Here is a 14,929-nt window from a genome sequence, read left to right on the forward strand (position 1 = left end):
GACTTTTTTCAAAATTGCAAGTTTATATCTCGCAATTCTGACTTTTTTCGCAATTGCAAGTTTGTATCTCGCAATTCTGACTTTTTTCAAAATTGCAAGTTTATATCTCGCAAGTCTGACTTTTTTCTAAATTGCAAGTTTATATCTCACAAGTCTGACTTTTTTCAAAATTGCAAGTTTATATCTCGCAAGTCTGACTTTTTTCTAAATTGCAAGTTTATATCTCACAAGTCTGACTTTTTTCAAAATTGCAAGTTTATATCTCGCAAGTCTGACTTTTTTCTAAATTGCAAGTTTATATCTCACAAGTCTGACTTTTTTCAAAATTGCAAGTTTATATCTCGCAAGTCTGACTTTTTTCTAAATTGCAAGTTTATATCTCACAAGTCTGACTTTTTTCAAAATTGCAAGTTTATATCTCGCAAGTCTGACTTTTTTCTAAATTGCAAGTTTATATCTCACAAGTCTGACTTTTTTCAAAATTGCAAGTTTATATCTCGCAAGTCTGACTTTTTTCTAAATTGCAAGTTTATATCTCACAAGTCTGACTTTTTTCAAAATTGCAAGTTTATATCTCGCAAGTCTGACTTTTTTCTAAATTGCAAGTTTATATCTCACAAGTCTGACTTTTTTCAAAATTGCAAGTTTATATCTCGCAAGTCTGACTTTTTTCTAAATTGCAAGTTTATATCTCACAAGTCTGACTTTTTTCAAAATTGCAAGTTTATATCTCGCAAGTCTGACTTTTGTCTCACAATTCTGACTTTATTCTTGCAATTCTGACTTTTTTCTCAGAATTGTAAGATATAAACTCGCAATTACGAGTTATACAGTCCAATTCTGAGGGGAAAAAAAGACTGACTATTTTCTTTCAATTGCAAGTATATATCACGCAATTCTGGGGGGGAAAAAAATCAGAATTGCGATATGTAAACTCACAATTTCGAGTCAAGTCAGAATTGTGAGATAAAAGTCGCAATTACCTTTTTTTATTTTTTATTCAGTGGCGGAAACAGGCTTTCATATGTAGATCTATTGTTTTGCATCATTTAAAATAAAAATTGCATTAACACGTAGAGACAAAACGAAGGCCTGCTTCCATTTTTCAGACCAATTGCAATTTCAGAAAATGCTCAAAGCAAGGTTAACGCTGGCTGATACTCGTACGGTCCCCAATATAACGGCCATTTATATGAGTCCTAAAGTAAAATCTGAGAAAGCAACAGCAGGAGCCGGAACAGAAGCAGTTGCACAGCTTGAAATTAAATGTAATCTGTTTTTCCCCACAAAGGCTGGCATTAATCTCTGGGTTATCTAATCAGCTCCCTGAGGTGAGCGTCCCCTGCTGACACCCGTTTGGCCTATTTGGAAAGACTGCACTCGGTCAAATCTAGGTCTGCTGTTACTTTAGTGTTGAACGGCTCATTTCTGCTCATTTCTGCTGTCCCCATGCCAACCGCATCCACAAAATGAGGATAATACAAGAAGTAAAGTAAAGAAAATAAGGCTTTTCTTCTTCAAGGACACATCAAATTGTTTAAAAGTAACTGTAAAGACATTTAGAATGTTACAAATGTCTTCTATTTCAAATAAATGCTGTTCTTTTGAACTTTTTATTCATCAAAGAATCCTGAAAAATAAAATGTATCAGTTTTGTTACGTGACAGCGTTTAGTGCTCCCCCCCCCTCTCCCTTTTGTTATTGGTAGTTTTTGCTAATGCTTTGTTTCTTTGTCTCTCTACTCGTTGCTGTCTTTCTCCTTTAGGCTTTGCCATTGGCTGGCTGGGCTGTCTGTCAGGATCTACATTAATGTTCACAGGATTTATGGACCTCGGCTGAATGACAACAGAGCACAAAAGTGATCACTTGACTTGTTCTCTGAAGAAAAAAAAAAAAGTTTGTTTAAAGATAGATTTCACACACAAAAAAAAAAATACTCCAAGATATAGAGACTCTTTTCTTCAGTAGAACCTAAAGAAGATTTTTTAGCTGAAATCGTGGTCCTTGGTGATTCATAAAACGCAAGTCAACAGCTACTGTCACTTACTGTCAAAAAAAACATACCAGGCAACAGATAATTAATACTGATTGCTCCTGATGATACACAGAGGTCTTATGAAGTGAAACGATCAGTCTGTGCAGTAAACTAAACATTATTTAGCCTAACCTATTGCGAGTTTATATCTCACAAGTCTGACTTTTTTCAAAATTGCAAGTTTATATCTCGCAAGTCTGACTTTTTTCGCAATTGCAAATTTATATCTCACAAGTCTGACTTTTTTCAAAATTGCAAGTTTATATCTCGCAAGTCTGACTTTTGTCTCACAATTCTGACTTTATTCTTGCAATTCTGACTTTTTTCTCAGAATTGTAAGATATAAACTCGCAATTACGAGTTATACAGTCCAATTCTGAGGGGAAAAAAAGACTGACTATTTTCTTTCAATTGCAAGTATATATCACGCAATTCTGGGGGGGAAAAAAATCAGAATTGCGATATGTAAACTCACAATTTCGAGTCGAGTCAGAATTGTGAGATAAAAGTCGCAATTACCTTTTTTTATTTTTTATTCAGTGGCGGAAACTGGCTTTCATATGTAGATCTATTGTTTTGCATCATTTAAAATAAAAATTGCATTAACACGTAGAGACAAAACGAAGGCCTGCTTCCATTTTTCAGACCAATTGCAATTTCAGAAAATGCTCAAAGCAAGGTTAACGCTGGCTGATACTCGTACGGTCCCCAATATAACGGCCATTTATATGAGTCCTAAAGTAAAATCTGAGAAAGCAACAGCAGGAGCCGGAACAGAAGCAGTTGCACAGCTTGAAATTAAATGTAATCTGTTTTTCCCCACAAAGGCTGGCATTAATCTCTGGGTTATCTAATCAGCTCCCTGAGGTGAGCGTCCCCTGCTGACACCCGTTTGGCCTATTTGGAAAGACTGCACTCGGTCAAATCTAGGTCTGCTGTTACTTTAGTGTTGAACGGCTCATTTCTGCTCATTTCTGCTGTCCCCATGCCAACCGCATCCACAAAATGAGGATAATACAAGAAGTAAAGTAAAGAAAATAAGGCTTTTCTTCTTCAAGGACACATCAAATTGTTTAAAAGTAACTGTAAAGACATTTAGAATGTTACAAATGTCTTCTATTTCAAATAAATGCTGTTCTTTTGAACTTTTTATTCATCAAAGAATCCTGAAAAATAAAATGTATCAGTTTTGTTACGTGACAGCGTTTAGTGCTCCCCCCCCCTCTCCCTTTTGTTATTGGTAGTTTTTGCTAATGCTTTGTTTCTTTGTCTCTCTACTCGTTGCTGTCTTTCTCCTTTAGGCTTTGCCATTGGCTGGCTGGGCTGTCTGTCAGGATCCGGAGGAGAATGCTAAGGTCTGACGGGCTGAGTTTGAGTTCCAACTCGAGATCCGGCGGCTTGAGATTTAGGCACAAAAATATCGTGCAGCACAACTGTTTTCAACATTGATAATCAGAAATGTTTCTTGAGCAGCAAATCAGCATATTATTATGATTTCTGAAGATCATGTGACACTGAAGACTGGAGGAATGATGCTGAAAATTAGGGTTGCAAAGGGGTGGAAAATTTCCGGTAAGTTTCCGGAAACTTTCCAAAAATCCCTGGAATATTCAAAAAAAATCCTGGAAAGTTTCCAAAATTTACTGGAAATTTTCCACATTTTTGCAACCCTACTGAAAATTCAGCTTTGATCACAAAAATCAATTACATTCTAACAGATATTCAAATAGAAAACAGTTATTGTTTAACTGTAAAAAAAAAAAAAAAAAAAAATTCTGTTTTTACAATTTTTTTGATCCAATAAATTCAGCTTTGGTGAGCATTTCTTTCAAAAACATTAACACAATCTTTTACCAGCCCCAAATATTTGAATGGTAACATAGTTGATATTAAATGAAACGGCCGATATATCATTCTGGGATAAACACTCGGGTTCTTAGAAGCGTTTTATCATAAAAACCCAAGACGTGAATCATCAGTCACGTGCCAAACAATCACTGACAACAGATAACGACCATCAGAACAGGGTCACACAATCATTTGGTTAGCGTGCGCTGCTGTTAATTAAGATCACGATGGCCGAGCGTGTAGGAGGTATTTAATTATGCAGCCCGCTTTAGTTTTATTGCACTAACTGCGTTTATCGGCCAAGCCAATTATCCCAGCAGACTATTGATCGGGATTAACAAAGGGTTTGTGAGCACGTCTGAATACTCAAGACCTGACCTCTTGTTAACCAGAGCTTTTAGCCTACAATCAACAACACGCATATAAATTAAGGCCCTCAGATCTGGTGAAGGCACAAAACACTTTCATTGCACGCTGGGTTGGAACAATTGATTTTACAGAATGGAACGGACCTCGAGTTAAACAGGCAACTGGACACGGTTAGACTTGTGCCGGTATTCGGTAATGCGATATATCACGGTAATGAATATGTCATGGTCTGATTTCCGGATAACTTAACTTTCAGCTTGAATTTGCATGCATGCATCTGGAGTAATTCTGTGTCAGATCAAGCTATATTTCTGAAACTTCCCTGACTAAAATGTTAGATTTTGTTAATATTTTTTCCTAAAGAAAAACAAACAAACCGTGATGAAAGACAAAATATTAAATGCACTAGATGAATATTTACCGAGTAATCCATTATGTTGTAGAAGGAGGTCAAAATGACATTTTTCATCTGAGATTCAGTGCCAAATTACAGGAGGGTAAAATGACTTTGAAACGATGGCATCATTATGTTATTTCTACCCAGAGACTGGAAGCTCTATTATTAAAATCTTTAGCTATCTGTGTTGAATTATATGCCAATGGTATGTTCAAAAATGGGAAAAAAGCAGTTTTTGTGTTTTTTTCCCAAAGTTTGCATGCCGGTAACTCAAGAAATATTAAAGATATATTAATATCTTCTTATATGTTGGTTCTAAACAAACTTTTCTTTTGGCATCTTCATTTTTAAGGCAATATATGGTTCCTTTCCAGAGATAAAGGGATTTCAATGAGGCTCCATAAGTCAATTTTTTAATTGTACAGATTTTTTGTGGTCAAATGACACTTTGCATTCAGCTGATTGAGGAACGTGTGAAGAACAACAACGTTGTCTTGTTTGTCTCCATCAAAACAATTGCATTGAACATACAGGGCTCTACAGTGCGACCATTTCAGTCGCATTTTGCTCTATTTCGACAACGAAAATAGTTTCAAGTAACAGCTGAGCCGCTGCGCATCTCCATTCAAACACTGGTGTTTTGTTTATGAATGAACTGCGTTTTTAAACGAATCTAGTGAGTCAATGATTCAATTTCCCATTCAGAAAGACAGTCACGTACTTCGTTCCTGAATGAATCAGCCGTTCGAACGAATCAATTGAATGAATGATTCAGTGATCAAATCAGTCACAAGCGCTAAAAAGAAAAGAAAAGCGTAGAGCCCTGACATACGTGTTTGAGTGCCAAAAAATAAAATTTTTCCAAAGTCTGCATCGTGGATTACTCCGTAAATATTAATCCATGACATTTAATATTTGGCTTTCTGCTTCATTTATCTATTTCTTTCACAAGAAAGAAAATCAAAACTTTTAGCCGGTTAAGTTGACATGAAATTACCCATCTAGATAAATTACCTCATTACCTTAAACTTCATTATTAAATTCACTTTTAGGTTCATGCAAAAACTGCTGCAACAACTTCGGACTTGCATTCGGAATAGCAAACGCTCTCCAACAAAAAAAAAGGAAAAAAGAACCAAGCATGAATGCACACTTCATCCTGAAATAATAAACCACCCATCTTTGGAATACTCGAGCATGCAATGATGCACTAGATAATTCTAATCTTGCATCTTATTTACTAATGCAGCGTTTCCGTTTTGCAATGCCAGAAGACACTGACTGTTCTCCAGTCGTGTTCCTGAGAGCGTCTGAAGCGCTCACTAGGGATGCACCGAATGTTCAGCAACCGAAATCAAATCACAAAATGGCCTTAAACAATTAGTAAATAAACTGCAGAACGTTATGTTTTCACACGCATTGCATAAGAAAAAGCAAGAACTCCATCAACATTCATAAATGTTAGTATTGTTGTAATCTTACAGTTGTTCTGTAAAATAAAATAAGACAATAATAATAATAATTACAACAGCTCTGTTAATACATTTATTACAGCATTCACACATAGCGTTCAAATTGGGATCTGTAATATATTGTAATGTTTTAAAAGAAGTCTCTTCTGCGCAGCAAGGCTGCTTTTATTTGTACAGTAAAAAAACATGCCTGATTCAAGAAGGGGGTCTTGATGGCCAAAAAAATATTATTTTACTAACGTATTAATTTTAAGTTAAATTGTGCTTTGTTGGTATAGTGTCTGCTAGATCAGTGGTCACCAACCTTTTTAGGCCCAAGATCCCTGACTTTATGAAAGACAAGATCTACCTATTAAAGAATTGATAGAAAAAGACATCCCTGATTGTGCTTCAAATTTGAGGCCTTTTACTTAGTATTTTAATTAGTGATGCACCGATCATAGCTGATTCAGAATTCAGATTTTCTTTTCTTTCTTTCTTTCTTTTTTAACTAGCAAATTGGCTGATTCTGATATTTAAGCAAATTTATTTATTGGCTATTTGCTTTATAACAAACAAACTGGCTTTAAACAAAAATATCTAGCCATTTGAAATTAGAGGCAACCACTACATTTCGAGGGGGTTCCCCTGTAAAAATCGCATTTTGGGGGTAAAATACACATTTTTCGGCGGGGATCTTCAAGTAAAATTCGCATTCCAGGGGCTAAATATCACGTTATCGGGGTTGCTTCAACCCGCGTACATGAACAACAACCCGCGGCAACAGTGTTAAAGTAGCCCAATTCTGCAGGAAAACCGCGGACTTGGCAACACTGCTTATGAACCGACCGCAATAGCGTTTCCTTGGTTACCGCTGTAAACAAAGCAGAGCCGCGCTTTATACGGAGAAGAAAATGCCATTGCCATCGAAACTTTAACCATACTAAATTCACAAAACTGTTTTTTCCGGGGATCTTCAAGTAAAATTCGCATTCCAGGGGCTAAATATCACGTTATCGGGGTTGCTTCAACCCGCGTACATGAACAACAACCCGCGGCAACAGTGTTAAAGTAGCCCAATTCTGCAGGAAAACCGCGGACTTGGCAACACTGCTTATGAACCGACCGCAATAGCGTTTCCTTGGTTACCGCTGTAAACAAAGCAGAGTCGCGCTTTATACGGAGAAGAAAATGCCATTGCCATCGAAACTTTTCTCGTCGAGCTTATCGCGATCGACGGGTTGGCGACCACTGTGCTAGAATGTTAAAAAATGTTCAGTGTTAAATATTTTTAAATTGTTGTTTTGTAATTGGATTTTTTCTTTGTAAAGCAAGACAAAACAGTAAAAAGCACATTTTGGCTATTTAATTTATGCAATGGTGAAAAAAAATTGGCAAAATACATGGGGAAAAAACCTTGATAAACCGGCCCATTCTTTCATTTTGTTCAGTTTCGGCCAAGAATTTATTTCGGTGCATCCCTAGCGCTCACTAATGACACTGGCATGAAAACAGCGTGTGCCGACAGCTGCTCTGAATACCAACTGTTCGGTGCGGCAAAACAAACAGCAGATCAGAGCCAGCACATGATGCGCCAAACACACGAGCTCAGGGTTCATGGGTCATCCGTGCTGAAACGGTTTAGAAATCAAGATCTTTTCAAAGCCTCCAGTCTGCACATGCAAAAATCCCTTTATCGGTCTTGTGCAAACGTAACGTCACAGTGCTGTGCAACACTCAAATACTCAGCCTGATGAACTCACATACTACATTTTACATTGCAGATGCTTTCATCCAAAGCCACTTGCATTGCATTTAATACATGCATTTGATCAGTTCATGCATTCCCTGGGAATCGATCCCAGAAACTTGCTGTTGCAAGCACAATGCTTTAATGCTTTAGGACAGGAATGCAAATGATGCTTCGGTTGTCCTTTCTTCATTACTGACAAAACAATAGTTTTGACTTGTAATGGCAAACCTATCAACTGAATTAATGTCAAACTAAGGAGTTTTCTATTGATAACTGAAGTAAACACAGAGATTGCTTACATGACTGGGCAATCACAGAAAACTCACCAAAATAGAGCCATCACAAACAGAAAGGCTTTAATATTTTACTGGACAAAACACGCAATCAGTCTGCAGTGATTTATTTCTGCTTCAAAGCAGCACACTTTTAAGAAACAAGTTTTTCTGCTTCTGTTCGCATTCACTCTGAATGTTTACAAAATAAATTATGAATCATTCTGAATCATCTCGTTCCATCACAAACGTCTTTATTCAGTGGCTCTTGACATTTACAAAGCTATTGTGAATTTTTTTTGGACTAATCGACTAGCTCAGGCATCAACTTTCACCTGAGAAGGTGTGAGAAATTAAAGTTGGATGTTACAATGACATTTAGTTTGATTCAATAGTTTTAGCACCAATAATTTCAGATGTAAACCCGGTTCCAGAAATGAGTGATTATCTTGGACAAAAAAGGCCCACAGGGGATTAATTTTTTACAATATTGTGGCACTAAATTAAATATTAATGAGCAACAGAATGCTGTGAATATTTTTAAAGGTATTTTAAAAGGAAAATTCAAATTTGCTGAATATTTCCTCACCCTCACGCCGTCCAAAATGTAGATGAGTTTGTTTCTTCATCAGGTTTGTAGAAATGCAAACTCATCCTGATCTCAGATGAGCACATTTTCAGCCAATTTTAATTTTTTGGTAAACTACTCTTTAAAATTATTCACAGAATTCAGTTGCTCATTAATATTTAATTCAGTCATTTACCAAAGCAGGCTTTCCCAAATATCTCTATTAAACGGTGAGACAAACAAGTAGATCTAAACGACATCTGTGAGGCCGTCGGTTTGCTCGTCGTGTAAAACCTGTCAGCGGGAATTAGACAGACGGGACCTCGTTCACATGTGTTCACTTCATAGGGAGCACTCCAGCACAGAGGGGTCACAATCTCACCGCTCCTACAGACTCTGGGTATTTTTAGACTCGGCCAGAAAGGAACCGGTCTATTTATAAGATAACACGGTTGTGTTATCATCACGCCCTGAAGAGGCCAATGTGTTAAGGAACAAGAATGTGAGGCCATAAACTATTGCTTGAACCAATAATAAACCTAAAAAACCAACATGGCCAGTCTCAGATATAATGCAAACTGCCTGATAAAAAGCAGCTGCTGCAGTGCATGTTGTGCTTAATAGCACACTTCAGCCTTAACTACAATTATCGTATTGTTTCATTAACATCATGAGTCAGTCTCTGTGCTCTCGACATGCTCCAGCAGGTTATAGTGACCTGAAGTCTGCAGAGAGATCTGTTCATCTGCAGAAATGTGAGGCATGAGAGAGATCCGGTGTAGCAATGGCTAGAAAATCCAGTCTCACAAGCCCATCCACATGTTCTCAGACCGTCTTTACATTCAACAGCACTAAACAACCTGCAAGAGCAGTCCGATTCACAGCGACACGGCCTTATCTGTCCATAAATCAGGTGTATTCATATATTAAAATATAAGAGAGGCACAGAAAGAGCACGAAATGCATAAGCACTCAAAACAAACAACACAAACTCATAAAGAGAGAGTTTTTCTCTAAAGTAAATGTGAGGGAATTAATTCTCTATGATTTACAAAGAGGTAAATGTCAGAAGAAAGGAAGGTCAATTTAAGGTAATCCTCAGATAAATGACAGCACTGAAGTCAATTTAAGGTAAATACTGTATGTAAATATCAGTCATAAATTACAGATGTCAGTTATACACTGAGGTAAATGACAGCAGTGAGATGAAATAGAGGTAAGTGTCAGAAGAAAGGAAGGTAAATTTAGGGTAAACCTCAGAAAAAGGTCATTCGGAGGTAAACGAGAGCATTGAAATCAACAGATTTAAGGTAAATATGTTGCAAAAACCGAGGTTAATTACACACGTGAACTATATTCTGAGGTAAATAACAGCTGTGAGGTAAAATACAGGTAAATATGAGGCAAATGTGACTTAAATCACAGATGTCAATCATTTCTAGGCAACTGTGAGGTAAAAAAGGTCATTAGGATGTAAAATGTGAATAAAATCACAAATGTCAGTTATTTTCTGAGGTAAACATGAGGCTAATGTGAGTTAAATCATATTAAAATTATTTTGTGAGGTAAATGTGAGGTAAAATTGAGGTAAATATGAGATAAATATAAGGCAAATGTGTGTTAAATCACAGGTGTCACTTATTTTCTGAGGTAAATGTGAGGTAAAATTGAGGTAAATATGAATAAAATCACAAATGTCAGTTATTTTCTGAGGTAAGCATGAGGCTAATGTGAGTTAAATCATATTAAAATTATTTTGTGAGGTAAATGTGGGGTAAAATTTAAGCAAACATTAGGCTAATGTGAGTTATAACACAGATGTAAGTGGTTCTTTGATGTAAATGACAGCAGTGAGGTAAAATAGAGGTAAATATGAGATAAATATAAGGCAAATGCGTGTTAAATCACAGGTGTCACTTATTTTCTAATGTAAATGTGAGATAAAATTTGATTTATGCCCACATTTGCCTCATATTTTACATTTACATCAGAAAATAACCGAGATATGTGATTTAACTCATGTTTGGCTCATATCTCAGTTATTTTCTAAGCTAAATGTCAGGTAAAAAGGTAAATAGGATATAAAATGTGAGTGAAATCACATAAGGCAAATGCGTGTTAAATCACAGGTGTCACTTATTTTCGGAGGTAAATGTGAGGTAAAATTTGATTTAGCTCACATTTGCCTCATATTTTACATTTACATCAGAAAATAACCGAGATATGTGATTTAACTCATGTTTGGCTCATATCTCAGTTATTTTCTAAGCTAAATGTCAGGTAAAAAGGTAAATAGGATATAAAATGTGAGTGAAATCACAGATTTCAGTGAGGTAAATTACAACAGTGAGGTAAAAAAAGAGGTAAATATGAGGTAAATGTGCGTTAAACCACAGATGTTGGTTATTTTCTAAGGTAAATGTGGGGTAAAATGTAAGTAAACATGAAGCAAATGCGTGTTAAACCACAGATGTAAGTGGTTCTTTGAGGTAAATCACAGCAGTGAAGTAAAATTGAGTTAAATATGAGATAAATATGATGCAAATGTGAGTGAAATCACAGATGTCAGTTATTTTCTGAGGTAAATGAGGGGTAACATTGAGGTAAATATAAGCCAAATGTGAGCGCAATCACAAATGTCAGTTGTTTTCTGAGGTGATGACGGAATTGAGGTAAAATTAAGGTAAATATGAGGTAAATCTCACCTTGGCTTTGCCGGCCTGTAGTTTCTTCTGTCGCTCCTCGTCTTCCATCGTCTCCGCGGTTCCTGCGGCTTAAACACGGAGAGACGCGCGTCAGAAAAGCGCCGCACGCCTGGCGCTAAACGCGGGGCGCTGACATGTGCTCAGACGGTAAATCTGTGGGATTTCTTCAGTGTTTTACTTCAGTGGTTTAGCTGACACCGTCGCCGCCATGTTTCTCCACGTAAACACACGAGACTCGCGGCGCGGTGACGTCACGGCGCACGGCCCACACGCGGCCGCTTTATATGGAAGGCGGACGGGGCCAAAAGTCTTTAAATGGAACGCGTGGAATTTGCCTGCAAATATTGCTGCGCAAACAATATCAGTTATATGTGCAGCAGCATGCAAATATAAATGATTGATAATTGTTTATTAGCTATATGATCGACACATTTTTGTACATTGTCCTGTATTTATGATCTATGATCTATGATGATTATACTGAATTGAATTTTGCATATATCGCCCGGTATTGTTGTGACCCTCAGATTATATTGTCAATCGTGGTCCAGTTATCTTATTAAATATATAATTAAAGACACAGTAAGAGGTCTGTTAGTCTTTTAAACACAGTAATCACCTCTTTATCTGTATCCTATATTTTTTAAAAAGCGTCAGTCAAGTAATTGAGCCAACAAAATATGTTCCAGAACGTTTTGCTAACGTTCCTTTTACGTTATGAAAGCGTTATTTCTGGATGGTCTCTAAACGTTCAAAACTTCCAGGTTTTTAAATATTTTAAAAGCATTTTCTTGGTTATTTGAACTTTAAGGGAACATTCCATGTTATTCTTTGGCAAATGTTATGGAAACGTTAGTTTCGAATGTTCTCTGAACATTCTGGAAAAATAGTAACATTTATAGAATGTTAGACGAACGTTCAAATAAAAGGTATGTAAAAATATATATATAAATATATAAGTAAAGTTTTTGTGGTAACGCTTTGAGAACATTAACACGTTACAGGAAGACGATACTATGAACGTTTGTTCATAACTTTTTTATTACAATGTTATTTCTATGAATTATCAAGTTGTCCAGGCTTTAAATGTTTTTAAAAACGTTTTTTTTTTTGTCATGTGAACGTTCAGTGAACATTCTAATTTAATCATTTTGCAAACATGTAACTTTTAAATGTTCTCTAAACGTTTTGAAATAACATTTAAAAAAAAAAATGTTACATGAACATCCAACTAAAACAAAAAAATCCAAAAAAAGTTCCATGAAGGAAGTATAAATAATGTTTTTGTGCTAACGTTTTGAGAACATTCATAAAGACAAGCCAGCTAACAAAAATATATTCTAAGAATGTTTTGCTACATCATTCTTAGTTATGAAAACGTTATTTCAGAATGTGCTCTAAAATATCAAAACGCCCAGCTTTTTTATATTTTTCAAATGTTTTTTTGCTTAAATGACTGTTACATTTTATCACTTTACAAACATTATGGGAATGTAACATTCTGAAACCAATAGTAACATTTAGACAAACTAAAATGTTTCAGGGAAAAAAAAGTGGCATGAATGATGTATAGCCTAAATAATGCTTTTTAGCTAACGTTTTGAGAACATTCATAAAGACAAGCCAGCTAACAAAAATATATTCTAAGAATGTTTTGCTACATCATTCTTAGTAATGAAAACGTTATTTCTTAATGTGCTCTAAAATTTCAAAACGCCCAGCTTTTTTATATTTTTTAAATGTTTTTTGGTTAAATGAATGTTACATTTATCACTTTACAAACATTATGGGAACGTTACTTTTGAATGTTCTCTAAACATTCTGAAACAAGTACAGTAGTAACATTTAGACGGAACATTTTTTTTCTGAAACATTTTAGTCTATGAATGATGTATAATGTTTTTAGCTAACATTTTGAGAACATACAGATAACTTTGAATGAACGTTCTATTAACGTTATGGAAGAACGTTTGAGAGAACCTTGCCAAAACCTTCTGAGCGTTCCCTGTCAGCCTCTCCGAGGCGTTCTGCTCTTCTGAAGTGTGAGTTTGTGTGAAATATTGTCTGTATACCTGCAGCAGCAGCAGGAGATGGAGGTCTAGTCCTGCGGCCGACCGGAGCTGAACAGCTGATGGTTTGGCAGATCTTGAATTCCACCCATCTTCTCTTGGACATCCTTCACTTTCTGCTGCTGTTCGCTTCTGACGCTCAGAGATCCAGGAGCCCTGAATGTTTGGCCTGTGAATTATTAATGTGAGAGTAGCACAGGATCAGGTCTCAGAAACTCAAACACCTGCGGAGACGCCAAACTAACTCACTGATACTCAACAGAAGAGAATAGAGTAGAATAGAATTCTGTTGAGCTCGTGTCATGACTGAGGAATCATCACAAGTAAACTTCCCCATGTCATATAGCTTATGGAGCCGAACTTGAAAAGATTCTGTAGAAAAAAATGATAATTTACTGTCAAAAAAAAAACTTTTCCTTTAAGTTTACAGACATTTCCTTCAACTCTAAAACATGCCTAATTCAAAATACACTGAAAAAAAAAAAAAAAAAAAGATACAAATTTGTTTTAAGGTAAGTGGTTACAAACGATTTATTTTAGCTACATTTAAAAAAAAATTTTGAGAGTTAGTCAGCTACATTTGTTTATTTAAATGTAGCTAAAATAAATTGATTGCAAGCACTTACCTTAAAAACAATTAGTAAGTTCAATGAATCAATTTTTTCAGTGTATGGGTAAATAGCTGTTAAAATAAATAAAGTCTGTCATATTAATGCAAGACTTTTCTTATGAAGCAACAGCTGTTAAATATGGAAAAATAAGAATGATACTAAAATATTAAATAATTGAAAAAAAAAAGATTATCAATGAATTCATTTAAAATTAAACATAATGAGTTTTTAAATTGACATAAATAAACACATTATATTATTTAGTTATTCAATATCTACATTTAAGAATAAAATGTAACAATAAAATAATTAATTTTAAATGCAACTTTTTAATTGCGTTTCTCAATCTATTTGTCAGTCCAGTTTTAAAACAATAAACCAATATCCTTTTTATAAGTTATGCATTTATTTACAGTCTTTATGATTTTTTTTTTTTTAAACTTCATATTTGATTACTTAATTCTAAATATCATTCCTAAAAAAGTTCATATTTACTGTATGTTCCATGTAAATTAATCATATTATATACGCTGAAATTTGGTGTGATTTTTCTGAAGCTATAAAGGATTATTGGAAATTTACTAGCGATTTCTGAGTGAAAAGCGGTGCAGAAACTATTTTCACTCAGAAATTGCTTGTAAATTTCACAATTAAAAACAAAGAAATGGCAATAACGCGTTGAATTAAACATAAAATTCTGAAAGAAAGAAATAGAATCTTCTTAAACATACTCCAATAATCTTTCTTTTATTCACAGCTTCAAAAAATCTTTTTTTGTTTTTTTTAAAGTGAATGTGTGTCTCTAGTTTGTATGTATGTATATATATACACCTTGCTACGTGTACTGCGTT

The 14,929-nt window shown here is 35.3% G+C and overlaps 1 protein-coding gene across 1 annotated transcript in view; it reads right to left on the reverse strand.

Moving 5' to 3' along the window:
- The window catches only part of LOC107714754 (A-kinase anchor protein 9-like), a 138,161-nt gene extending 126,519 nt beyond the window's left edge, over positions 1-11,642 (reverse strand). Inside the window, 1 exon segment of the mRNA XM_016520718.1 lies at positions 11,399-11,642. Within this exon segment, the coding sequence (XP_016376204.1) occupies positions 11,399-11,446 (48 nt within the window). The 5' untranslated portion in view covers positions 11,447-11,642.
- Positions 11,643-14,929: the final 3,287 nt, after the last annotated feature.

Source organism: Sinocyclocheilus rhinocerous, unplaced genomic scaffold (assembly GCF_001515625.1).
Source record: "Sinocyclocheilus rhinocerous isolate Xijiao unplaced genomic scaffold, SAMN03320098_v1.1 scaffold359, whole genome shotgun sequence".
NCBI classification, from domain to species: Eukaryota; Metazoa; Chordata; class Actinopteri; order Cypriniformes; family Cyprinidae; genus Sinocyclocheilus; species Sinocyclocheilus rhinocerous.